The sequence below is a fragment of the Rutilus rutilus genome, assembly GCF_951802725.1.
Source record: "Rutilus rutilus genome assembly, chromosome: 4".
In the NCBI taxonomy this organism is placed as follows: Eukaryota; Metazoa; Chordata; class Actinopteri; order Cypriniformes; family Leuciscidae; genus Rutilus; species Rutilus rutilus.
The window spans coordinates 35,054,773-35,081,030 of NC_140212.1; the positions used below are offsets into that span (position 1 = coordinate 35,054,773).

Consider the following 26,258-nt stretch of genomic DNA (forward strand, 5'->3'; position numbering starts at 1 on the left):
GTTAAAAGTCAAAAATGGTTCACAAGTTCTTTTTTTTCTCACTTTCTACCTCATATATATATATATATATACATACATACATATGGGGGACCTTAGGTAACCGATGTAATATTTTCATCTCTTTTCAACCACTTCTGCCAGTATGAAGAAATTCTATTAGTTTGTTTTCTTAATGAAAATGTTAAAGATTCCATATTGTACACATAATTTACAATTTCTTACCATTCGTATACCGATGGGGGATCTTCTTTGAGCCATTTCCTTGTAATGGCTTTCTTACTAGTTGCTAGTAGTATATTAAAAAGTTAAAGTCCTCCTTTGTTATTTCTGGAAGAATGATGCCCAAGTACATTGTTTTAAAGTCACATTCCAGATTCAACCCCGTTATTGCATTGATCTCTCTATTCAGATTCTGCCAATTGGTATGAATTATGTTACAGTCCCAAAAGATATGAAAATGGTCAGCCATTACATTTCCGTATTTTCTCCAGCATTCACCAGCCTTTTGACTCCCAGTTTGTAAAGACTTTACTTTGGGGGTTATGAAAAACCTTACTGTATTTTTCCGAACAAATTCCCTCCATGAATCTTAACTTGTTGTAGCCATTCTTCTTCTGTTATACTTATATTGGCTTCCTTTTCCCATTTTTGTTTCACATAAGTTGTCGAGTAGATTTTTGTTGAAAATATTTTTTTTGTTAAAGACAATATGAATTACAAAATATTTTTAAGTAATTAAATACGTATTTTAAATACATGTATTAAAACACTGCCCATCTCTGTCAACAAGAGCCACGGACTGAGACTGAGCATGGAACTCAGGACAAGATGAAACAGGACTTGAGTAATGACAGCAGAACAGGAGAACAGAGACTGCCACCCACAGTGAGCACTCGCAGTGGAGGAGAGTCTGGCACAGGACTAAACTGTGAAACAGAAACAAAAGTGAGTGAATCAGTCTTCTTAAAGCTGCAGTCCGTAACGTTTGGTGCTCTAGCGCTTAATAAACAGAACTGCATGCGTCTTTTGGAAGAACATTGCAGCCGGAGCTACTTCTCTCTGTTTATGTCTATGGCGAATCACGCAGGTACTGTGCTAAGGTACGACCCGACCGGTCTAAAATGGTCCCAATATAAACACTTATTATAGGTCTGACAGAGTGATTCAGGATAAGACAAAAACATGGTTTGGAAAATGGATTGACGATGTACTCGCCTATTTTATTACATGAAAAATGTCCAAAAACTGATGACAGATGACAGTAGCAAATGACTTCCATTGAATTTACCCTCAACCGTGTGGTTACCGACATTCATTAAAATATATTTTTGTGTTCAACAGAAGAAAGAAACTCATACAGGGTTGGAACAATTTGAGGGTGAGTAAATAATTTAAATTTTTGGGGTGAAATAACCCCAGAGGAATATATCCATTTTTGGTTTTATTTTTGTGAAATAAATAACGACATGGTGTGATATGTAATTCATTGTTTTTTATATATATATATATATATATATATATATATATATATAATATATATATATATACCCGCTGAGAACAGCTTCATCTCAGCCAGTCCTTTGGGAATTTGCCGATGGTTGTTATGCAGATAGTGTTTAGACATGAGGTATCATTCAAGGTGTTTTTTTAATACTTTAAAATAACACAGTCCATTAGTTAAAAGTCAAAAATGGTTCACAAGTTCTTTTTTTTCTCACTTTCTACCTCATATATATATATATATATACATACATACATATGGGGGACCTTAGGTAACCGATGTAATATTTTCATCTCTTTTCAACCACTTCTGCCAGTATGAAGAAATTCTATTAGTTTGTTTTCTTAATGAAAATGTTAAAGATTCCATATTGTACACATAATTTACAATTTCTTACCATTCGTATACCGATGGGGGATCTTCTTTGAGCCATTTCCTTGTAATGGCTTTCTTACTAGTTGCTAGTAGTATATTAAAAAGTTAAAGTCCTCCTTTGTTATTTCTGAAAGAATGATGCCCAAGTACATTGTTTTAAAGTCACATTCCAGATTCAACCCCGTTATTGCATTGATCTCTCTATTCAGATTCTGCCAATTGGTATGAATTATGTTACAGTCCCAAAAGATATGAAAATGGTCAGCCATTACATTTCCGTATTTTCTCCAGCATTCACCAGCCTTTTGACTCCCAGTTTGTAAAGACTTTACTTTGGGGGTTATGAAAAACCTTACTGTATTTTTCCGAACAAATTCCCTCCATGAATCTTAACTTGTTGTAGCCATTCTTCTTCTGTTATACTTATATTGGCTTCCTTTTCCCATTTTTGTTTCACATAAGTTGTCGAGTAGATTTTTGTTGAAAATATTTTTTTTGTTAAAGACAATATGAATTACAAAATATTTTTAAGTAATTAAATACGTATTTTAAATACATGTATTAAAACACTGCCCATCTCTGTCAACAAGAGCCACGGACTGAGACTGAGCATGGAACTCAGGACAAGATGAAACAGGACTTGAGTAATGACAGCAGAACAGGAGAACAGAGACTGCCACCCACAGTGAGCACTCGCAGTGGAGGAGAGTCTGGCACAGGACTAAACTGTGAAACAGAAACAAAAGTGAGTGAATCAGTCTTCTTAAAGCTGCAGTCCGTAACGTTTGGTGCTCTAGCGCTTAATAAACAGAACTGCATGCGTCTTTTGGAAGAACATTGCAGCCGGAGCTACTTCTCTCTGTTTATGTCTATGGCGAATCACGCAGGTACTGTGCTAAGGTACGACCCGACCGGTCTAAAATGGTCCCAATATAAACACTTATTATAGGTCTGACAGAGTGATTCAGGATAAGACAAAAACATGGTTTGGAAAATGGATTGACGATGTACTCGCCTATTATATCCTTTTTTATTCATTTCAATCTACAGACTGCAGCTTTAAACATAGAGCCTGTTAATTCTGTATTGATATAAATATGAAAAATGTCCAAAAAATGTATGACAGATGACAGTAGCAAATTACTTCCATAGTATTTTTTTTCTACTATGATAGTCATTGGCTACCCTCAACTGTGTGGTTACCGACATTCATTAAAATATATTTTTGTGTTCAACAGAAGAAAGAAACTCATACAGGGTTGGAACAATTTGAGGGTGAGTAAATAATTTAAATTTTTGGGTGAAATAACCCCAGAGTAATATATCCATTTTTGGTTTTATTTTTTTTTATGAAATAAATAACATGGTGTAATATGTAATTCATTGTATATATATATATATATATATATATATATATATGTATATATATATATATATATATATATATATATACCCGCTGAGAACAGCTTCATCTCGGCCAGTCCTTCGGGAATTTGCCGATGGTTGTTATGCAGATAGTATTTAGACATGAGGTATCATTCAAGGTGTTTTTTTTATACTTTAAAATATTACATTCTAGGGGTGTGCATTGGCACTGCCCTCACGATTCGATTCGATTACGATTCACCAGGTAACGATTCGATTCAATTCGATTCTACGATGCATTGCGATGCATCAAAATTCTACTGCACACAACAAGGCAAAATTTTCATCAGTCATGAGGCAATACAAGCAGTCAGATATTGAACAACAGATTTTATTGGCTGATATGTGTGTATTATCACTCTCCTGTATCTTTGACATAAATGTCATTAAATAAAATAAAATTTAATGGTACAGGGTATTGGATATGACATTTTCAGACCTGAAAAAGAAAGCATAAATCACTGCTTTCAGTGCTTTGAATGAGAAATGTTTCTCTTCTCTCTGCTTGAGAACCATTTGAAATTAAATTTCAACTTTATTGTCCAACTCAAGGCCAGAAAATAAACAGTGTAGGGTGTAACGGTTCACAAAATTCATGGTTCGGTTCAATACGATACACTTGTGTCACGGTTCGGTACGTTTTCGATACAGCAAAAAGAAAGAAATGCCAGAGAAATTTCCTTGATTTTTTTATTCTTTTTTTATTAGAACTAACATCATAAAGTATGACATTTTTTTTTCTTTGAGCAATGATGGAGCTATAATTGACTCTTCTTAGGAGCATATAAAACAAAACAGCTCCTTGGAAAAAATTAAATGTAATATTTTGTGCTTATAAACAAATGTTTATTTTAGTTCAGATTAACATTTGAGGGCAGCAATGTTATTCATAATGTCGAAATAAATCCGACATAACGTTACTTGAAAGCATTATAGCCTACTATTCCTGCCAAACTTCCAAAGTTGCAGTTAGTGTTACTACAGTAAATCCATGGTGAATATTGCAGATCTGTGGAGTGGACACTGGATAGTTCATTCATGTCACAATGTTTCTTCCTGGCTTCCACGCGCTGTTTGATCCGTTAATAACGGAGAAATGTGAATGTTTCTCACTAGATCTCGCAGCGATGTTATTACTTTAGTGGCGAGTTCAAATGCTTTCTTTACTGGATCTCTTAGCGCTGTGTAGTATAAGATCGGCTCGCGCTGCGTTGGTCCAAACTGATAAACAGTCCGTCACGAGTAGCTCAGTTTCGTTCCACTTACATTGCGTTTGCCTTTTGATGTTGTGGTCGCGCCAGCGTCTACATTATGAGTGCGCTCGCGACGCGCTTACATTTGAAATAACCGTTCGGTTTGAAAATGCGTGCCTTGTACCGAACGGTTTAGTACGAATACGCGTACCGTTACACCCCTAAAACAGTGACATAATCGATTATGGCACTTTGCCGCATCGATGCTGAATCGTGCATGCCCCGCATTGCGATGCATCGCCGAATCGATTATTGTTGACACCACTATTACATTCATGATAACATGATTCGATCAAATTCTGCAGTACAGTTATGTTAAGGGCTACACATCCAACACAGTCCATTGGTTAAAAGTCAAAAATGGTTCACAAGTTCTTTTTTTTTCTCACTTTCTACCTCATATATATATATATATATATACATACATACATATGGGGGACCTTAGGTAACCGATGTAATATTTTCATCTCTTTTCAACCACTTCTGCCAGTATGAAGAAATTCTATTAGTTTGTTTTCTTAATGAAAATGTTAAAGATTCCATATTGTACACATAATTTACAATTTCTTACCATTCGTATACCGATGGGGGATCTTCTTTGAGCCATTTCCTTGTAATGGCTTTCTTACTAGTTGCTAGTAGTATATTAAAAAGATAAAGTCCTCCTTTGTTATTTCTGAAAGAATGATGCCCAAGTACATTGTTTTAAAGTCACATTCCAGATTCAACCCCGTTATTGCATTGATCTCTCTATTCAGATTCTGCCAATTGGTATGAATTATGTTACAGTCCCAAAAGATATGAAAATGGTCAGCCATTACATTTCCGTATTTTCTCCAGCATTCACCAGCCTTTTGACTCCCAGTTTGTAGAGACTTTACTTTGGGGGTTATGAAAAACCTTACTGTATTTTTCCAAGGGGCGGCAGTGGCTCAGTGGTTCATGTAGATTGTCTACAAACCGGAAGGTTGGTGGTTCAATCCTCGGTTCCACCTGACCAAGTGTCGAGGTGTCCTTGAGCAAGACACCTAACCCCAGCTGCTCCCGACGAGCTGGATCGCCTTGCATGGCTGACACCGCCGTCGGTGTATGAATGAGTGAGTGAATGGGTGAATGTGAGGCAATATTGTAAAGCGCTTTGGTGGCCATTGGGTCTGTGAAAGCGCTATATAAATGCAGTCCATTTACCATTTACCATTAAATACTATTTTTTTATTCAGTTTCTTTTTATATGCATCCATAAAGATCTGCACTATTGTGGATCCAGCATCTTCCACATCCTTTATATTCTTGTTGAAGTAATGTCTAACTTGAAGATATCTGAAAAATCTTGTTTATCTAAGTTGTATTTCTGGGAACGTTGTTGGAAGCTCTCTAGTCCACTCTCAGAAAAGATTAAGCAAAAAGATGTTATACCCTGTAAACTCCATTGTTTAAATCTCAGATCACTTTTCACTTTAAACAACACCTTATAAGACACAACTTACAAATGCATTGACTAGGGCTGTCATGGAAAATCCCCTTAACTGTTAAAAGGACAAAGATTATGCTTTCCTCAGCGGACATTCAAACTGATTTTGTGATTATCAATATAATTTAAAATATAGCTGTGAGCAGCGATGACGGGCCCAAGTCGGTGGCATCGCCACCACAGTGCCTTTAGTTACCCTAAACGCTTGAAACTTTGCACACAGGTCAGAACCCGCGGCCATCAGGGCCGGGCTGAAGCTGAAGCAGGGCCGGTGACTTTAGGTGGCGGTGCCACCGTCTTGGGCCCGTCATCGCTGCTCGCAGCAATATTTATATATATAGACAGAGCAGGCTACTTTTGGTATGAAATAAAGTCTCAGCTTTCAAATTTTGTAATTTTTATGAAATTCAAACAATAAATACTGTTTTGTGGTGCTTTAATGTGAAGGCCTCAGTTCAAGGAGCACATGAACTGATAATCTCTTCTAGTTATAGCACAAATTAAGTTCAAGTTCACTGACTTTAATCTACTAACTGGTTTGGTTTGTTTGTCGGACAAAAATGGCGAGTATTTGCATTATGATTGGTCAGATCGCCTGTCAATCGAATTCTGGCGAAAGGTCTCAACACTGAGCTCTTAAATTAATATTTTAAACCGTACAAAATGATTGCAATGTATAGTTACAGTCATATGTTTACCTATTGTACATCTTTCAGAATCTGCAATGCAATGCTCAAGAATGCAATGATGCATTAAGAGCCAGGGGTAAACTTTTGAGCAAGATGACAGTGATGTTTACATTTTTCTTATTTTGTTTTACATGCTAATATCTTGTTTAGCCTCTGAAGGGCAGGATTAAATTAATGATTTTTAAAACAAAATAAGAACAATTTACACCAATGATCCAGTTCAAAAGTTTACACCCCCTGGCTCTTAACGGATGCTTCCTTCTTAAGCATCACTAAATGTTTGCAGGGTTTGTAATAGTTGTGTATGAGTCCCTCGGTTGCCACCAGTGTGAAAATATGGATCTCACAATCATAGTCACTGCTAGTAAGGAGTCAATTATGCAGAAGATGTTGGAAAAGCAAATAATGTGCAGGAGCTGGAGGATTTTTCCTCCTGAACAACGACACACAATATTAAAATCAAGCCTATGTAATTTGTCTTGTATTTTTTGTTTGTATTTTGTCTTGTGGACTAGGCTATTAAACATCTGTTATGTGAAAAAGCTTTTTCAGGGCAGTACTTCATAAAAATGTTTTTATGATCCTTCTTATTAAAAAATAAATAAAAATAACATTTTGGAGGTTCTGCAAGTGTATGTAAACTTGAACTTAAACTTAAATGTAACAAAACATTATTAGACGCCAAAATGTTGCTATGGTTATCATGTTCTCATGTTGCTATGGTTTCTATGTCAATCATCGCAATTTCATGACTCACAAGACTAAATTTAGCGGATTCACTCCAGCATTTAAATGCAGTTAGCACTCTTTATAATTTACAGTGTGAACGTAACCACTTGTCCTCTAGAAGCATGAAAAAACGAAACAATTATTTAGATTGTCAATAGCGCTCCCTTTAAGCCACCACTTACTTATCGTGTTATGCACTTTCCCTAAAACTCTCGTCATAAACACTGAAGTGGAAACACTGAACTCTGCACAGTGAATCTCTTATTTATATCGTGTCTAGACTTCGTTGTTTATGAGGGGATTTGCGAAAGGATAAAGCTTGTGCTGATTCTGAACATACATTTTGAGCAAATTCTCCACATTGGTATTCTAAAACGCCTCTGATTTGCCAATGTGTTCATGCTCTTAATATACATGTCTTTGATTGGCTACAATGCTCAACGCTGAAATAACACAAGTAGTCTCGTTTCATTTTTTAATAATATTGTGTCCTCCAATGCCCGGACTCGACTGTACTCGGAAATTTTTCCTAGTCTAAAATGTCCGAGTCCGTTTCAAGTCCGAGTACAAATTCATCCGAGTGTGTGACAAGTCCGAGTTCATTCAAAATTGGACTCAAGTCCGGACTCGAGTCCGAGTTCGAGTACCCTAACTCTACATACCCGTGTTCACGCATCCCCTCAACATCAGCGTAGTTTGCTTGCTGATGGTGATGGATGCACGCTGAACACGGGTTCTTCCATGGCTTTTCGATCTCATTTCATAGATTGGGCAGGAATGGAAGGCTCACGGGAGTTGAGCGTTTTATGGCTGGAAAGAAACCGAGCGGTCTCTTCCCTCACGCGCTCCTACGGCAGCAAAGCCTAGCTGAACGCGTTCCATACAACTCATCATACCCGGGGCAGGGTGGCTGTGAGGCTTCGGGTTGTAAATCCTCTTCACCCTCATCATCCTGCTCTCTTGGGCTGCCAGCAGAGCCTTCGCTGTCAGATCAGAGGATGTGAGTGACAACACATCCTCATCCGGCAGCTCAAACTCGCGAGCGTCCGAGGGGCGTGATAGATAAACAACTCTCTCAAACTCCTCGGCGAGCTCCCTCTGAAACCACACGATTCGCGATTCTCAGCGCGAGCAGGACCTGAATCGCCTGGCACAGATGTCTGTCTCTCTTCCCTCGAAAAGAGGGCCAAACGAGAGCGAAGTTTTCTCAAGGGAAAAAACTCACAGTTGACACAAGAAGTTCCCTCAAGAACTGATCGTGCTTGGTCTGAGCCCAAACAGTAAACGCACAAGTTGTGTGTCACGTGTCAATATCTTAGACACGGATCCACACACTTCCTGAAGCATTTTTCACAAGTCATAATTACCTTTTGAAGTTTTTATGTTAAAACTTACAAACAAAACAGTCCCTGAAGACGAAAAGAGGATGATATGTTCTCTAGGCGCCCCTTTTAAACTTCCGGGTCGCACAGTCAATATTGTTTGCTGTAACTGGATAGCTTTTCAGACACCGGTTCACGTGGAGGGTGTTCCCCAATAGAGTCATCAACGCAGTGCGAGTTCCCTTTCGAAAGGGAACATTTGTAATTGCAATTTCTCCTCTTGGTCTTTCATTCAAAATATTCACTAAAATCTAACATTTGTTTTTTAATTAGATATATGTATTCAATAATTGTTGACAGCCCTTCATTTAATACTTTGTGCAAACTCCCTTTGCCACGATAACAGCTCTGGATCTTCTCCTATAACATATTATAAGGTTAATGAACATATGGCAAAAGTCAGTTCAGTCTTTTTCCCTCATATTTATCAAGGGTGCCAATATTTGTGGAACCCACTCAACCTTTCTCTTTAAAATAGCCAAATTGTGCTGGAATAGTACACGTCTGCCAGTATTTGGTACATCAACAGCATTCATTATAAATGTCATCTCCCCAACACCACTCATGCAGCTCCATATCATCACACTCAAGGGGCTAAACATTACCAATGGTAGTCCTGGCCAAGTTCACATAATATATACTTTATCTCGATCTCAGCTGCCCTAAACATGCTTCCTATATTAATCAGTTTTCTTTTAATATTATTCCTCTTATTATATTCTTCTAAAGTTTAATGTTGCAGTTTGGGACAAATAGCAAAACTGCAACATCTGATCTGTCAAATAAATAAGAAAAAATAAATCAAATTTTCATTGAGAATCCCAGTGCACTGACAGTGCCAGGTCTGCACTACAGCATGATTTTTTTCAAAACTAGATTGTGCAAGTAGCGCATTTTAAGAGGAAAGCCACTGTGACTAGTGATTAGTGGTTCTATGGCTCATTCTTTACCTACTGATTAGTGATTTTTAGTTGGTCACTTAGGCCGAATTTACACTGCAGGTCTTGATGCCCAATTCCGATTTGTTGACTATATCCGATTTTTGGACGACCCGCTTACATCATCTTTTAAAAGTGACCCGTATCCGATATTTGCATTTACACTTTACACTGCCAAAACAACCAAATGTAGATGTTCTGACCCGGAAAATGAAGTAAAACAGCTCGATATGCAATGGATGCAGAAGCAGACAAAATTATTATAGTGATGCGCGGATCGCGGTTATATCCGCGGGGTCTCTGCGGGTAATCCGCGGACCGGGCGGGTCAAGTAATAAAAATAACAATCTGATTCATTTTGGAAGGGTCGCAGGTGGATATGATAAATCATTATTAACGAAAATATTAACTACATTCTCTAAGATATGAGCATGTTCCATTCCAGTTTAAGTTTCAAGGGAGTAAAAGCTGTTTATGCCATTAAGAAAATGAAATTCTGTCAAATAAATTTTGTTTTAAAGAAATGTTCATTTAAAAGCAGCGCTCATTCATCATTGTATTACGTTACCATTAGAGATGCGCGCATCAACCGTCGCAGAGTCAACTGTTGAAGGTGACGATCATCCATTTATCCTCACGCGCAACAACACATAAGAATAATAGTAATTTGACCATCAGGTGCAGATACTTAAATCAGAGAAAATTATTGGTGCGGGTGAGTGGCGGGTGGATGATTTGTTTTTGGCTGCGGATTTGGGTGACGTTGGAGTTCATCCACGCATCTCTAATTTTCCAGTGTTTTGCTTTCCGCACTATTTTCAAAGGTCAGCAAAACATTGCTATCGTAGGGCGGAGAAAAAATTACTGAGAATATCAGAATCCATGTGCTTTTTTCCTGCTTACACGTTCGCCGGTCATATCCGATCTGTGCCACATGAGAGGAAAACATTTTTTTTTTTCAATTTCTTTGGCAAGTGGCAGGACACGGCACACAGGGTCAAAATTGAGAAAGTTATGTGTTTCACAGACCATTTTATAACCAGGTTTATGCATTGGAAGTCACAGGTGTACTCAAATGTATTTATTTTTTCAATTATTACAGGTTTTCTAACTTGTGTTCCAGTGATCAAAGGTGTATTCATATTTATTTTGCCCTACTTTGAGGCTTGTATTTTCAATATAGTATTTCTCATTTATTTGTTTTTGATTGTTTATGATAGGAAATTCTCTAATTGTCAACTTAGAAATGATTCAATTATTAATAGGGGATAGAAGTGAGTTCACTCTGGTGCAAAATCAGTATTGTCAATTGATTCAAAATTCTATTATATACTGTATAAATGGATGTTCAAACAATTATTTCCTTTTCCTCTAACTAACAGAGGACAACGGTCAAAAAAATTCAAGAGAAAACGCAAGCAGCAAAGCCATGGAAAAAAACTACAGCAATGGAAAAGGCTTACGTCTCTCAAAATTTATAAAGAGCAACTGCAGCAGAAAAATAGAAAGTGAAAGCAATGAAAACCTACCCATGTTTAAACTCAACCTGGATGAAACATGGAAGAACAGAGATGGTTTTTGCAGAAGAAGCACATTTGGGAAAAACATCACAAAAGAGAACAAGACCATTATGATGATCGGAGCCACAGGTGCAGGAAAATCCACTCTTATTAACAGCATGATCAACTACATTCTGGGAGTGAAATGGGAAGACGACTTACGGTTTGTGCTGATAGATGAAGGGAAGCAGAAATCTCAGGCAGAAAGTCAGACTTCAGTGATAACGGCATATCAAATCAATTACATGGATGGTTTCCAGGTCCCATATTCTCTGACTATTGTGGACACACCAGGCTTCGGTGATACCAGAGGAATTTCACATGACCAGAAAATCACAACGCAGATTCAGGAGTTCTTTTCTAATCCAGGAGGGATCGACTGCATTGATGCCGTGTGTTTTGTAGTCCAGGCTTCACTTGCCCGTCTGACGCACACACAGAAATACGTCTTTGACTCCATTCTTTCTATATTTGGGAAGGATATTGCTAAAAACATTCTTGTGCTGGTCACCTTTGCAGATGGGAAAAAACCTCCTGTTCTCGAGGCCATCAAAGTATCTGGGGTTCCCTGTTCAACCAATGAGTCTGGAGAGCCACTTCACTTCAAGTTCAACAACTCTGTTCTGTTTGCTACCAATAATGAATCAAAGGATGAGGAGTCTGACTGTGAAAACTTTGATCAAATGTTCTGGAAGCTGGGATTTTCTAGCATGAGAAAATTCTTCACATCCCTCAACACGATGGAAACCCAGAGCTTGTCTCTGACACGTGAGGTCCTGAAAGAGCGTAAACAGCTAGAAGTGCTTGTGGAAGGTCTTCAGCCCCAAATCAATGCTGGTCTGACAAAACTGGATGAAATCAAGAAGACAAGAGCTGCTCTGGAGCAACACAAAGCTGAGATGGATGCAAACAAGAATTTTGAATACGAATTTGAAGTAACTGTCACAATACAGACTGAAAATAAATCTGACTACTACTTGACCAACTGCCAAAAGTGTCACTTCACTTGTCATGACTCATGCATTTATGCAAATGACAATGATAAACAGAATTGTTCTGCAATGACAGATGGACAGTGTCGTGTCTGTCCTGGAAAGTGTGCTTGGAACGTGCACTCTAATCAGAAATACAAATGGGATTATGTCCCAGAAAAGAGAAAGGAAACCTATCAGGATTTAAAGAAGCGATTTGAGGATGCACATGGACAGGTCATGTCAAAAGAAAAGATCTTTGAAGAGCTTGAAAAGGAGCTCGAGATTGTCCAGGATATTGTGGCCGGACTGATTGAAAGTTCTCAAAAGTCTTTGGAGCATCTGCAGGAAATCGCCCTCAAGCCCAATCCTCTGTCCACCCCTGACTACATTGATCTGATGATTGAGTCTGAGAAACAAGAGGCCAAGCCTGGATTTCTAGATCGCATTCAGTCTTTAATGGACGTCAAGAAGAAGGCAGAGATCATCAGTAAGTTTTCCACAGGAGAAGTGCTTCCAGAGGATTTGAAAACATACAAACTCTCAACAAAAAAAAAAGAATCATCCTATAATCCATTGCACCTGTTCAGTAAAGCAAAGAATTTTATTCATGAACAGGTAAGCTCTGCATTCAAGTAAAACTTTTATCTACAATTACTATACCTATAAACAAAAACATTTGGTTTTGTGGTAATATGCTCTGCATGCATTTTGATTATACTTAATATACTTGTAGTATACTTACTACACTTAACCCTTGTGCATCCTTATGGACATTTTTGTCTTTTTCAGTTTTTTTTTTTAAATATAATTTTTCCTGTGTTAATGCCAACTGCACAAACTTTGGCACAGGTGTGTATTTTTATTGGAATTTTACTATTTCACCCCCATTTCTATTTTGCACTAGGTACACAAAATACTTCCTCTCAGCACCTTTTGGACAAAAATGTCCGCATTGAAACCCGTTAAAACTGGAATTTTTCATCCCAGGGCCATTTAACTATAAAATGATGCAATCTTTGTTAAGAGGCTTTCATTCTTTTGGCAAGGCTTCAAAATTAAAATTTTTACTATTTTTTACCAGATGGTGCCATTTTCTCAGGTTTGGCCTATAAAGCAAATACTAGCTTTATTCCTGTTTTCTGCTTTGGCATATTATAGAGCCAATTGGATAAATTATGCAGCGAAAATTGTGTGTGCGTGTGTTTGTAATATTTGAGAGAGAAAAAATCTACAATACTGCAAATCACAAATCTAACCACTGTGTGACCAGTGGAGTTTTGCTGGCATCTAGTGGGGAAAAATGTATACTGCGCTCAAACAAAATTTTACTGAAAGCAATTTTATTTAGATATTGTCCTCAAATTTGGAACACACCTTGTTTAGATTTATGGCTTCGATTTTCTAGCAGTTTTAGAGTTCAACATTTTTCATAAAATATTCATTTGATATAAAACAATGTTAATAAATCATTTTCATAAACTTAAAGATACAATATGTAAGATTTTTGTAATAAAATATCCAAAAATCACTTGCACAGTGTGATATATTTCCTGCAGTTGTGTACTTACAATATCCCAAAAGTCCACAAAGATTTTTAATTTCAGAGAAATTCCTATTTTAAATAATGGTCTGTCCCAGAAAAAAATGTCGCCTGTCAATGACGCAAAATCCGCGCTATCCTCGGTTTCCGCAATATCACATGGACAAATGTAGAAGTGGTGGTTATAGCTGTTGTGTACACGATTACTCTTTGGCGAGTATTGAAACTCCAAAAAAACTTAAGCGTCGAAATGCGGAGACACGCACACTTTGTGACAAATGATGTTTTATAAACAAAGTTCGGGAGGAGCACGTTCAAATAATCAATCCAATCTACTCGTCATCAAACAATTATGTCTACCCTAATCAGCATGACAAGAATTATATATATATCCACACTGTCAACTCACCTAATATTCCTTGACAGTTTTCCAGCATCCCTCCACCACCCCGACTCCTCACTCTTGGCTTAATCTTTCACAGCCAGGAATACGGGGGGAGTACTCTGGGTTCGGGCCGAATACCGAGCCCGGAGCCCTCTCCTCGGACAGCACGCCAAATACGCATTTATTCTATCTAACTTATTTGTAAGTGTGAACTAGTGAAATGGAGGAATAAAACAAGGTAAATAGTGGCGTGGCGTTTTCAAGATGGAGAGAGCTTTGCGACGAACTTGGGCTTGACAGAGACTCGCGTGTGTATTAATAGACAGGTAAGAAAATCTATGTTGTTGTTTTTTCGTACAAGTAAGGTAATAATCATGTAGAGTACAGATGATTTTAATAGTTATGAATTACACCATATTTTTGTACATTGTCACTTTAGCATTTTTATCACATGTGGTGACCAAGATTATGGCAGTGCAATTAAATACAATAGGCTGTGTTAAAAATATTTAGCCATTACTTGCAAATACTGTGGGTTCGTTCAAATGTACTTTTAGTACGATTGTTTTGAACATGTAAAAGAACACGGCATTAACTATAAACACGTAAAACTGCGCAGCATTAACCCACCAAATAATTTAACACATAGCTGTAACAGGATAATATAGCATTACATTTCGCGTTCATTGCAGTTAATTCATTACGATGACATAAAATAGTATGATCACACGTACAGGTTATACGAAAACTAATAAATTGCCTCATCCGTGATCATGATTCCTTAATTCCATACATCTCTGGATGGTGAGAACGACATCTCCCATCGTTCCACTCTCCTTAATAGCGTCATCAAGGTTAGCCTTAGTTATTGTTTGAAAACTGTATCTTTAAACCTATAAATATAACTTTTTTTTGTTTTACTTTATAAAATGTTTTTACTTAAACAATAATCTGCCAAGGGTCTTCTTTAAAATAAGACCAAACTTAAGTCTGTGCTAGGGCTGGACCCGAATATTTGAATATTCGTTTTTTTTTTTTTTTTTTTTTACACCTGGGATCCCCCGCGAAACGGTTCTCATTCGCGCTTGAATAAGGCCGGCGACACACTGGCTGCGTGGCGTGTCCGTTTTTTTTTTTCGGCTCCCATGTTAACAGGTTGGAGTTTGCACACTGCCTGCGTGAGACACTCGTCTCAGGCGCGGCTCGAGCCACGCGGAAAACGCGTGCATGCTAGAAATAGAAGAGCGCAGAACAGCTGAGTTTTTATGGACCGAAGTGCATGCCTGAGCTTGTGTTTTGGGTTAAGCTGAGTTGCTTTGACATTGTGGAAAATAGAATAATAGAAACAAAATGTATTAGCCTTTTTACCCGTTATTATCAATCTAAATTAATCTCGTTTTTAATTTAACTTAATTTCATTTTTTCTTTATTTAAATTTCGTTTTTCTTTATTTAAATTTAGCTTTTCTTTATTTAAATTTCGTTTTTACTTTATTTAAATTTCGTTTTTCTTTATTTAAATTTCGTTTTTCTTTATTTAAAATCTACCCTTTACTGTGTCAGTAATTTGTTAGTCAGAAAAATATTAGACTACCTTAAAAGTATTGCTTAATTTAACAGACCTGTGTGCGTTTTATATCACTAGTGCAGTGTCCGTTCTCGGAGCATAAGCCCTGCCCGCGTGAGGTGCGCCGCTTCCCGCTCGCGCTGTTCTGTAGTTTACTAAAAGTTGATTAATTCTGAACGTGTCGTGTCTCGCGTGTCCATCTATATTGCACCAAATACAACACTGCACTCCCTTGTGAGGTCGATTGGATGAACGGTTCTCGAAATAATCAAAATGCAAACGGACATACAGACACATAGAGATTCCTGCTCTTATTAGAGAGAAGAATATGTTCAGCCCCCTCTCTCCGAAGCTTCAAATATTCGATGTTCATTACTACCGAAGCTTCGAAGCTCAAAAAATGGTATTCGGTCCAGCCCTAGTCTGTGCTCCCAAACCTCAAATTTTTATGACAGTTTTTTGACATTGACATTTTTGTCCACTATAGACCTATGTGTAACTTTTTGTAGTTGATGCGCAAGGGTTAACAATACTTTGCCTTAAAAATGGTCCTGATCTTCATTCTTCGTTTGATGTATAATGCATACCTGTATGATTTTTCCTAACAGTTTGCTACATGAATGTTATGTATCACAAATTAGCAGATTGTGTCAGAATGCTGTTTTGGAATGATCAAATTTTACTTTCATTGATGCTAGTCATTCATTTTGCATGAATAAAAAAAACAAAAACAAGTTAAGTTGACAATATAAGCATTGTGCCAAAAAAAAACACATTTAAAATGCATTTATATTTTACTTTTGGTGTTCTTTTTTGTCAGTCAGACAAAATCTCAAAAGTCTTTGGAGCGTCTGCAGGAAATCGCCCTCAAGCCCAATCCTCTGTCCACCCCTGACTACATTGATCTGATGATTGAGTCTGAGAAACAAGAAGCCAAGCCTGGATTTCAAGATCACATTCAGTCTATGGAAGTCAGGAAGAATGCAGAGATCATCAGTAACGTTTTTACAGGACAATTTAAAATACTTTAAACTGGCCTTTATGTTCATTGTATGCATGATGTGATACATATTTTTTAACAGTTTTGACAAATGAAAAAAAGAAAATTAAATAAAAAGCTAAATCTCATTTATGTTATACTAAATTAATTGAATGATATTGTTAAGTGAACATGCAATTTATTCTGTTTTAATGCCTCATATATATAGGCTGATATGATATTATCCACAATTGTAACTTTGTAAGTGGAATATATATGCAATTTATTCTGTATTATAAAATGCCTTTTATGTATAAGCTTATGTATGTTACTAACCAAGTTTATGATTTAGTAAGAAAGAGTGTTGTATAAGAAAGACACTACAACTTGTTTTGTAATCATTTTCATTGTGAATATGGTTTATTAGGAAAGACATTACAACTTGTTTTGTAATCATTTTTATTGTGAATATGGTTTATTAGGAAAGACATTACAACTTGTTTTGTAATCATTTTTATTGTAATAATGCATGCAGGAAACGATAATAATGTACTCATGTTTAAGCATTTAATCAATGGAAAGAATAGCATATGGTAGATAGAAATAACACTAAGTAGTAGAAAGCATGTATCTTCGCAAAGTAGAAATGGCAAGCATTACCCGTTTGATAAGGAGCATGAGATGCAGGAGAAAGGCAGAGGGTCCAGAGCAGCAAGCAAAGGAGAACAAATATATGGAGTTTGCAAGGGGGTTTCCAGAAAGGAGGACAGTTCAAGACTTCGGATTGGACAGATTGTCTGTAAAGGACTGAATCTGTGCGGAGGGCGTGTGGACTATAAAAAGTATTGTAAGGAATGTCAAAGTCAGGTGCTGGTTCACCAAGGACGGCCTCTCCGGCGTTAGATGCCTTGCCATTGCGCCTCATGAAGATGAAAGCTTGCAAATGATTTGGTTTTGATTTACTTTTATTTTTATTTTATATATTAATACCGTTTATGTAAACTAGTTAACCTGTATTTAATAAAAAATACATATAATTGAAATTAAGAAGCTCGCCTGCCTTAAGTCTCTGTTTTACAAAATATTGAGCTGAACTAAACCACGGAGCAGTCTTTCGACTGAATTGTAAATATGGAAATTTATGTACTTATTGTTTAGAACGAATTCGACTGACTTTACCTAACCTGAGAATAAACAAAATAAGGTAGAAGGTGTCTATATTTAAAGGACAAGTTCAGTATTTTACACTTAAAGCCCTGTTTACAGATCGTATCTGATGAAATAGAAAGGTTAAGATTAAAATTTGGACACATGCTCCTGTCCCGAGAATTTTAGGTTTATTTCGCTTCACCCCCCCACCCCCACAATGGTTGTCTATATGCACTGGAAGATTCCGTCCTAAAAACACATTAAACTTTCGTTTACAAAGACGTGAAACTCACAGAGTGGTCAGGGGGTGTTCACTGATATGTTCCATAAAAAAAATTCGCTGAAAAAGATGCATTCCAACAGGTTTTATCGTAGTTTTTGTCCAACTCCATTGACTTGCTGTGAGACCGCAGCACCTTTACGGTATTACTCCGCCGCTTCTTCTTCTGCTTCTTCTGTGTATTCAATGAAATGCCCGTGGTTTGCTTGCAATTGGCAAAGGTGCATTATCGCCACCAACTGGGCTGGAGTGTCTATTATTCAAGCTCTCAACGGAAGAATCACGGGTGTGACGCGTTTGGCAAAATAGGTCCACAAAAGCGAAATAAACCTAAAATTCTCGGGACAGCAGCATGTGTCCAAATTTTTATCTTAACTGTTCTATTTCATCAGATACTATCTGTAAACAGGGCTTTAAGTGTAAAATACCGAACTTGTCCTTTAAGACCCAAACAAGGGGTTAAATTAAGCACCACAAAACAATATGCATCACAAATTATCAGATTGTATTGTGTTGCTGTTTTGAGATGATGCAGTTTTTTTTCCTGTCAATGCAGAACAAGTAAATTCAATGAAAGTAGTTGAAGATAAGAAAGATAAACTAAATCTTAACCTTGTGCATTGTCCGTTAATACATTTTAATCATGACAACTCTCAAAATAGTTTTAGCATGCTAATGGTTGTGATAATTGGTAGAGACAGATCAGACAAACAATTTATTCAATCATAAGAAAGATCAAGGGGTGATTCTAAAAAATTATGATGTGACCCGCACTGAAGAACCCCCAAGTTTGCGCCAGGCTGCGGCCTTGTCTTTTCATTCATCCAAGAATTTCTGAAACTTCTCTCTCTCATCAATACAACTTCAGCAAAGATCAACTGAAGCCTCAAGAACTTGTATTAGGACACTCAGTCAACAGGCGAGACGTGCAAATATCTTATATTTAGTATCACCTACTCCTTTTCACAAAGGTGTTAGAAAGAAGAAACTGATGTTTCCTTGAGTATCAAATACATAATTTCATGCTTTTATTCTTTACTCTGCTTCAGCTTTAACCATCTTCCTACAGTAAACTCAAACTGTGTTCTTGTGTATGTTAGAACAGTTTAAAGGACAAGTTCGGTATTTTACACTTAAAGCCCTGTTTACAGATCGTTTCTGATGAAATCGAATGGTTAAGATTAAAATTTGGACACATGCTGCTGTCCCGAGAATTTTAGGTTTCTTTCGCTTCTCCCCCCCACCTACAGAATGGCTCCATATGGGCACTGGAACAATCCTTCCTAATACGCATTAAACTTTCGTTTACAAAGACGTGAAACTCACCGAGTGGTCAGGGGTGTTCACTGATATGCTCACACAAAAATCGCTACAAAAGACGCTTTCCAACAGGTTTTATCGTAGTTTTTGTCCACGTTTTTTTTTTTTTTGACAAAAACTACGATAAAACCTGTTGGAAAGCGTCTTTTGTAGCGATTTAATTCTTAAACAATTCTCAAATTTAATTTACAAATAAACCCTGTTGCCATAAAATAATCTCACAATTTTCAAGTGCAATAATAATATAAAAAAAGTTTTCTAACCTTGACCAAGTTTGTATTTTGCACGGGGCGCTGTTGCAAGAACAGAACCAGCTGGCCTTGACTTGGTGTTGAGGCAAATGTGCTGAGGTCAATGGGATGTTTTGCAAGGTCTCTACTGGGTCACCATGGACTTCATAGTGAGCCCTAAATGTCAAGTCGAGTGAACTTAAAGTCCCTTCAGCTTTGGGGAAGATTGCAATGTTTGAATCATCGGTCAAATAGAGGCTGTCACTGGTGATCCACAACATAAAGTACTATTAGTCGAGTAAAATAGTATGCCATCTCAAAGTCAGACATTCAATTCACTTTAATAGAGTTCTGTAACAGGCCGATGCTACATCTATAACAGTTCTGTAATGTAATTTGATGGTAAATGTAAAACCTCTGTACAACAGCAATTTAAAACCTATAAATCATCCTTACTTTATTAATAACAGTTATGAAAAATATGGGCTGGGGTACATTCTGTGCCAGTGTTTCTCATGCCTGGTCCTTGACTGTTGCACTGCATGTTTTCCTTGTATGCCACATCAATTTTAGAGAACTAATAAGCTGATCATATAGTATTATGTCAGGTGTGTTGTTTTGGATGTTTCCCATTTATAACACACCTTAGTAGGCCCTACTGTGGATGTGCCATACAAGGGAAACTAGGGCTGGGTAAAAAATATGAATTTCTCGATTTTAATCGATTCTCATTTTTACGAAACGATATCGATTCTTAAATCCCAAGAATCGATTAGTCATCCTGTTTTCAGTTGATGAATGAATGGAGCATTGTTGCACGCATCCCATCCAATAAATCGTAATAATCTTTGTGCTTTGTTATTATTGATATGAAACAAAGTCTCAGATTTCAAATTACGCCCATTTTCTTTCGAAATTTAAAAACATAATTACCATTTTGGCGCTGTGGCGTGAGATCGCTCTGGCGCAGCTCAGCTCTAGAGAAGCAGCAGCATGATCTTCTCTTCCACCTTAATACCAGTTACAGCGCGAAATAAACATGAATGAGCATCTGAAAGTGTGTTAAAAGATAGAGTACACCTTATCGAAGTCCGTATCATGTCACATGGAATCGCTCAATCAGTGTTTCAACCGTGGAAAGACGTTAGTAAACAAGGTCATGTAACGTCACATTTACCTCAGAAAAACCATATCCAGTGACTATAAACTCGTTAGTCAGCTAGAAAAATTAACTATAGAGAGGAGCATTTTGTTAAATATATGCACCATATTACATATTCATTATAATTTTTAATGTTCTTCAATATTTAATGCATGTTTGAATAAATCTGTAAAGTTTTTTATGACAGCCACCATTTAAATGTTTATATAATTTCATATAACTTTATTATAATAAAAATAAATAAAAGTGTATTTTAAGTGTTTGTATACAAATCAGTTAATTTTTACCTTCAATATTATAGTAGGCTAATGAAGCCAATAGGCTACAACTGACTCCCATAGTTTACAATAATAGTTAAGAGATTTGTTTTCCTTGAGGAAATTTGCAATGTATTGTACCTGATATCCAAAATAATCAATATTGAATCGAATTGTAATCGAAATCGAATCGAATTGCAAGCTTGTGAATCGGAATCGAATCGAATTGTGAAATTTGTGTCAATACCCAGCCCTAAGGGAAACGTGTAGTGCTAGGCCTACATGGTATGTGAAATACTGGTACAGAACGTAACCCAGTCCATATTTTCCTCGATTGTTATTAATAAAGTAAGGATGAGATATTGATTTTAAATTGCTGTTAAGCAGAGGTTTTACATTTACAGTCAAATTACATAAAAAAATGATTATAGATGTAACATTGGTATGCTACAAAACTCGTTTAAAGTGAATTACCTACTGACGTGTCAAATGCTGGAAGCAAAGCTACAAACCTTTACTAGCCTACATTTCCTAAATACATTAGCAAAAAGAGTTACAATGCACGTATGGCTCTACATTAACTGACCAAACTGCTAGTCAGGGCCATTCAATTCCGTTCCTGAAGGTGCCACCAGCAAAGTTCAGTTCCAACCCTAATCAAACACATCAGAACAATCTAATCAAGATCTTCAGGATTACTTGATTATTACAGACAGGTGTGTTTGATCAGAGTTCCAGGAATGGAATAGAATAGCCCTGTACTAGTTGACTAATTTCCATATTAGTTGGCTAATTTAACCCCCTTTAAAAATGTGTATCTTACTTCAGAGAGTCCTCCAAACCTACCTGAAATATGCGCAAAATCTTTTCGGAACGCATATCATCCTCCTTGAGAGTGACTCTTTTGTATCCATTATGCTCAGCTGGTGGATATTAAGTGATAACTAATGCTGGGTACACACCAAAAGAGAATCGGGCTGATTTTGGGCCGATTTCCCCCCTTCCGACAATCCTAGCTATCTTCCCATTATCTTGATGGTTCTACAGATTATCTTATCAGATTTTCCCTTGGTGTGAGGCGTGTTAAGAGTGTCCGAACTTGATCGGAAGAACGTTGGAGCCGCACCGATCGCAAATCGTAAATATTCAGAATGTTTAATATTTACGATCAGAAATCCTGATGTGTGGGGGGAACCCTGAGGACAAACGCACGCACACTCTGGAGATTATCACGTGAAACGAAACAATATCCAATCAGAAAGCAAGATGAAAACGGAAGCATGACAAACGCAGTAATGGCGCAGCACAAAGTGAAATTGATGTGGACAGCAGAAATGGAGGATCAGCTTGTTAATCATTCCAACAAGTATTGTTGTTCCAACAATAAAATCATTCCAAACACTATCATCGCAATTTCTTCCTGCATATCATCCGGCATACTTATTCTGAAGTCTTGCGAGATTTTGTGAGATTTCCTGTGTTCACAGTCAAGAATCTGGTTGAATATCTGTTCGTGTGTGGTGTGCTGTCTTTGTCACATCATGGCACACCACACACTATAGGAGCAAAACAGTTAAATCTAGGATTTTGTGGTCTATCACATTTTGAAAATCTCAATAAGATGTAAAAAATCTTTTGGTGTGTTACCCTTCATAAGTGAAGATTAGTGAAGCCTAATTGCGTGCGCACACGGTCGAGTGGATACTTCCGGTGTACTAAAACTCGCTTTATGCTTTAAAAAGCTTAATTTTTCATTTTGGTTTTAGTGGATTTTCATTTGATGCATTTAAACAATGTGTGATAAAAAAAAATAAAAAATAAAAACACACCCTAAAATTTGTTCGTTTTTTATGTTCATTAGAAGGGTCGAGTATGTGATAAATGAACGGTTTTCTTAATTTTTCCATTTTGAAGACAAAAACAAGAAAACAAATTATCCGAATGTACACGGACCTCCATGCCTGTAATGTATACTGAAATATCGAAAATGTGTTTAAAAATCATATCACTGTTATTGAAAAAAATTATATTGGATATATATTGATATTGAATTATTTTCCAGCCCTAGTGCAAACCGAACTCAGACCACCTCCTCCAGGTAGTCTCAGGTTCGGTACCCCAGTGCGCACCCAGGTCCACATGACAGCGTTCACATTAGCGATTTTTCATGCGATCCGCGCCCCGTTCCGATCTAAACGGCCAGTGTGAAAGCACCCTCAGTATACCTGGCAATAGAGACACACAGCAACAGTGTGGGAAGTTCTGCTTACAGATGCTTCCTTGAGTGGTTTGCCAATTCCCTTTAAATACCCAAGTGGAACAATAAACATCTAGCTCCCAAATATTAATCACTGACCAATACAGACCAATTCATCTGCCAATACAGATCGTCAATACAGACAGTGTTTCAAGTTAGTGTGAAGATAACTGGGGACTGACTCAAAGACTGAAGACACTCACTTTAGTTATTGTTTGTTGATCGAGAATCGAGAGTTTGCCGGCCGCAAAAGAGGAGTCTGTGGCTCGTCTTCAGAGAGAGGGCAGCCGCGCACTGGAGGACGATATCCCGGAGGCCTACTGTGCAGAGGAGTCGTTGGCCCGGATTCAGAGGGCGCGCATCAATGCAAAGGAGGAAGATTTCCTGAGATTTCTTCAGTGCCGCTGAGTCACTTATGGTTCCAAACTGAATTCAGGTACCTTTGTGTAAGGTTGTTTTCCCGCTCAGGAGTGTGAAGCTGCCAGTTTGTTGTTTCTAAGGCCCCAGCAACGTCTCAGGCCTGCAACAGTGTGTGTGTGTGTGTGTGTGTGTGTGTGTAGGCCCACAGTGTTTTGTTATCCTTCATATGTTGTTCTTCAGTGCAATTAAAAACTGTGATTTTTGACTATTTTCATCCATAGTGAAAGTGTGACAGACACATTCATTAATTTTGACACTTAATATATTGCATATTGTGTGTGATATTGTGTCGATTGGTGATTTGAGATCAAATGTGTCTGTGTGAATTAATCACATACTGTTAATTTGTTTATATGAACTAATTTGACTTTTTAATTTTATACAAATTAAATTATTTACATTTTGTTACTTTTCAAAGAGTTTTATTCTTTAAAAGAGTTTATACCAGTCCGTTTAAGCATAAGTGAGTCTAGATTTTTATTATAATTTTCTACAGGAAAATGTATTCATTTAGTGACACCAGAGGGGCCTAACTTCAACATCTGTAGGCGTATCATTACTGAATCTGGAGCGATGTCCTACTTAATTACAAGAAAGACAGGTAGGGGGCACTACAAGTACAGTATATAAAGCTTACAAAATTTTTAACATAAACTAGACCCATAATCTGCCCTATCTGAATTTATGGTCATGAGCCGCTACTGGATCTAGGCCTTCAAATCTGAACCTTTGCAATATGTAGGCTGAGGGAAACTGGTGGTGTGGGCCGGAGCTGGGCCAGAAATAAAAAACTGATACATGGAAAGTTAGAACTAAAAAAAAATTTGTTGAAAGAAAATTTTATTTAGGTGGGCCAAAATAAATATATTGAACTTAATTTAAATTAGTTTAATCTCATATAACTTTTTTTTAAATAAAATTGAGCCTGAATATGGTCAAAATACATCGATGAGTTAAAGCAAAGTCCTTTTAGGCAAGTCGTGCCACTCGGCCACCATCTTGGCAACGCCTCCGGGCAGCTATTTCGGACTAACAAGACCAGGCTCCTATCTAAATGAATGGGCAGAGAGTCAGAACTGCACTTTCACTGGTCACCGGGACATAGAAACTGCATGTATAGAAACAGCAGTAAAATATGATAAAAATCGTTGAAAAAGTTTGATGACTGTGTCCCAAAATAAGGTTTAAAACACCTTTTTCCCCACAGGTTATACTTTACTACGCATGCGCAAGGGTTCACGACACCAACTTCATTTACGTCTCTATCCAGAATGCCGGTGTTGTGCAATATTCAATATCAATATTATTCTCCATTATTTAAATATAAGCAGTTTGCACTTTATCAGTAATAACAATGTATTGTATAGATCAGTTGTTTTAACTATTCATTAAAATGAATCGGTTCAAAGGAGTCATTAGTTTGCGAATTGGACGTGTCATACGGTTGTGTGATTATCCCAGCAGTTAGGACATGGACATCCCACAAGGTTAGTGTCAACACAGAAAACATTACATCACTGGATAGGTTTTTTCGTTTATTTAGAGAGTAATTTTATGTCAGCTGAATGTGTGGAACACATTTCAGAGAAGATAAGGCAACGTATTTTAGCACAATTCACACCCAGCGGTAATTCAGGAAAAAAAAAAAGTCTCAGAATACTCCACATGAAACTTTGGTCTTCCGACCTTTTACCATCATGTTGTTTTATTTTGATTAATATGTGCGAGGGAGAGCGAGCAAGACAGCGCTTAGTTTGGAGACGGTGAAGTCTTGTTTACACTTTCGCCTGGCTCCGAAGAGAGAGAGAGAGCGAGAGCGACCGGGTCTCTCTCTCTCTGCTTGTTCTTTCAGTTAAATATGTGCCCTGTCACAAGCGCAGCAGTTCATCTACATTACTCACCGATCAAATAAGACATATTTTGTGTCTTTTACTTAGAATGTAAGGTAACATTTGTGGTCGATATAAAATGCTTTATTTTCGCGTTGTTATCACTCTCTTCCATGTGGATTCCATCTGATCTTGCACACACCACAACTCGCTGTCGTCAAATCGTCTCCGCTGTCGCAAAACCTCAACTGTGGGCATGCGTCAGTGGAACCAGACGATAGGCTTAAATGTTTCCCGGCTTGACTATTAAAAGCAGATGATTGGCTTTCCAGCGGGAGGGGTGGGACATGTGCATTCAACCGCCATCTTTGCCGTTACGGGTTTTCCTTATATAGTTGTATTGAGGATTGAGGAAGTGGCATGTCTCTTATATAAATTGTCTCTGGTTAAAGTAATGGGAAATAAGTTGCCATTACTTATTGATCATGGCTTTTTTTTTTTTTTTTTTTTTTTTTTTTTAAGTGTAGGGATAAAATGTGTAACTGTTGGTAAAATATTTAACAGCTGGTTTTCAATATATCATTAACT

At 37.3% G+C, this 26,258-nt stretch overlaps 1 protein-coding gene across 1 annotated transcript in view; it reads left to right on the forward strand.

The window, feature by feature from the left end:
* LOC311289181 (uncharacterized protein) overlaps positions 1–16,876 on the forward strand; it is a 37,408-nt gene extending 20,532 nt beyond the window's left edge. Inside the window, exons 12-17 of the mRNA XM_084406981.1 lie at positions 791–945; positions 1,342–1,378; positions 2,467–2,621; positions 3,115–3,151; positions 11,146–12,911; positions 16,608–16,876. Coding sequence (XP_084263107.1) covers positions 791–945; positions 1,342–1,378; positions 2,467–2,621; positions 3,115–3,151; positions 11,146–12,911; positions 16,608–16,682 — 2,225 coding nt within the window. The 3' untranslated portion in view covers positions 16,683–16,876. The remainder of the gene's footprint in view (positions 1–790; positions 946–1,341; positions 1,379–2,466; positions 2,622–3,114; positions 3,152–11,145; positions 12,912–16,607) is intronic.
* The last annotated feature ends 9,382 nt before the right edge of the window (positions 16,877–26,258 follow it).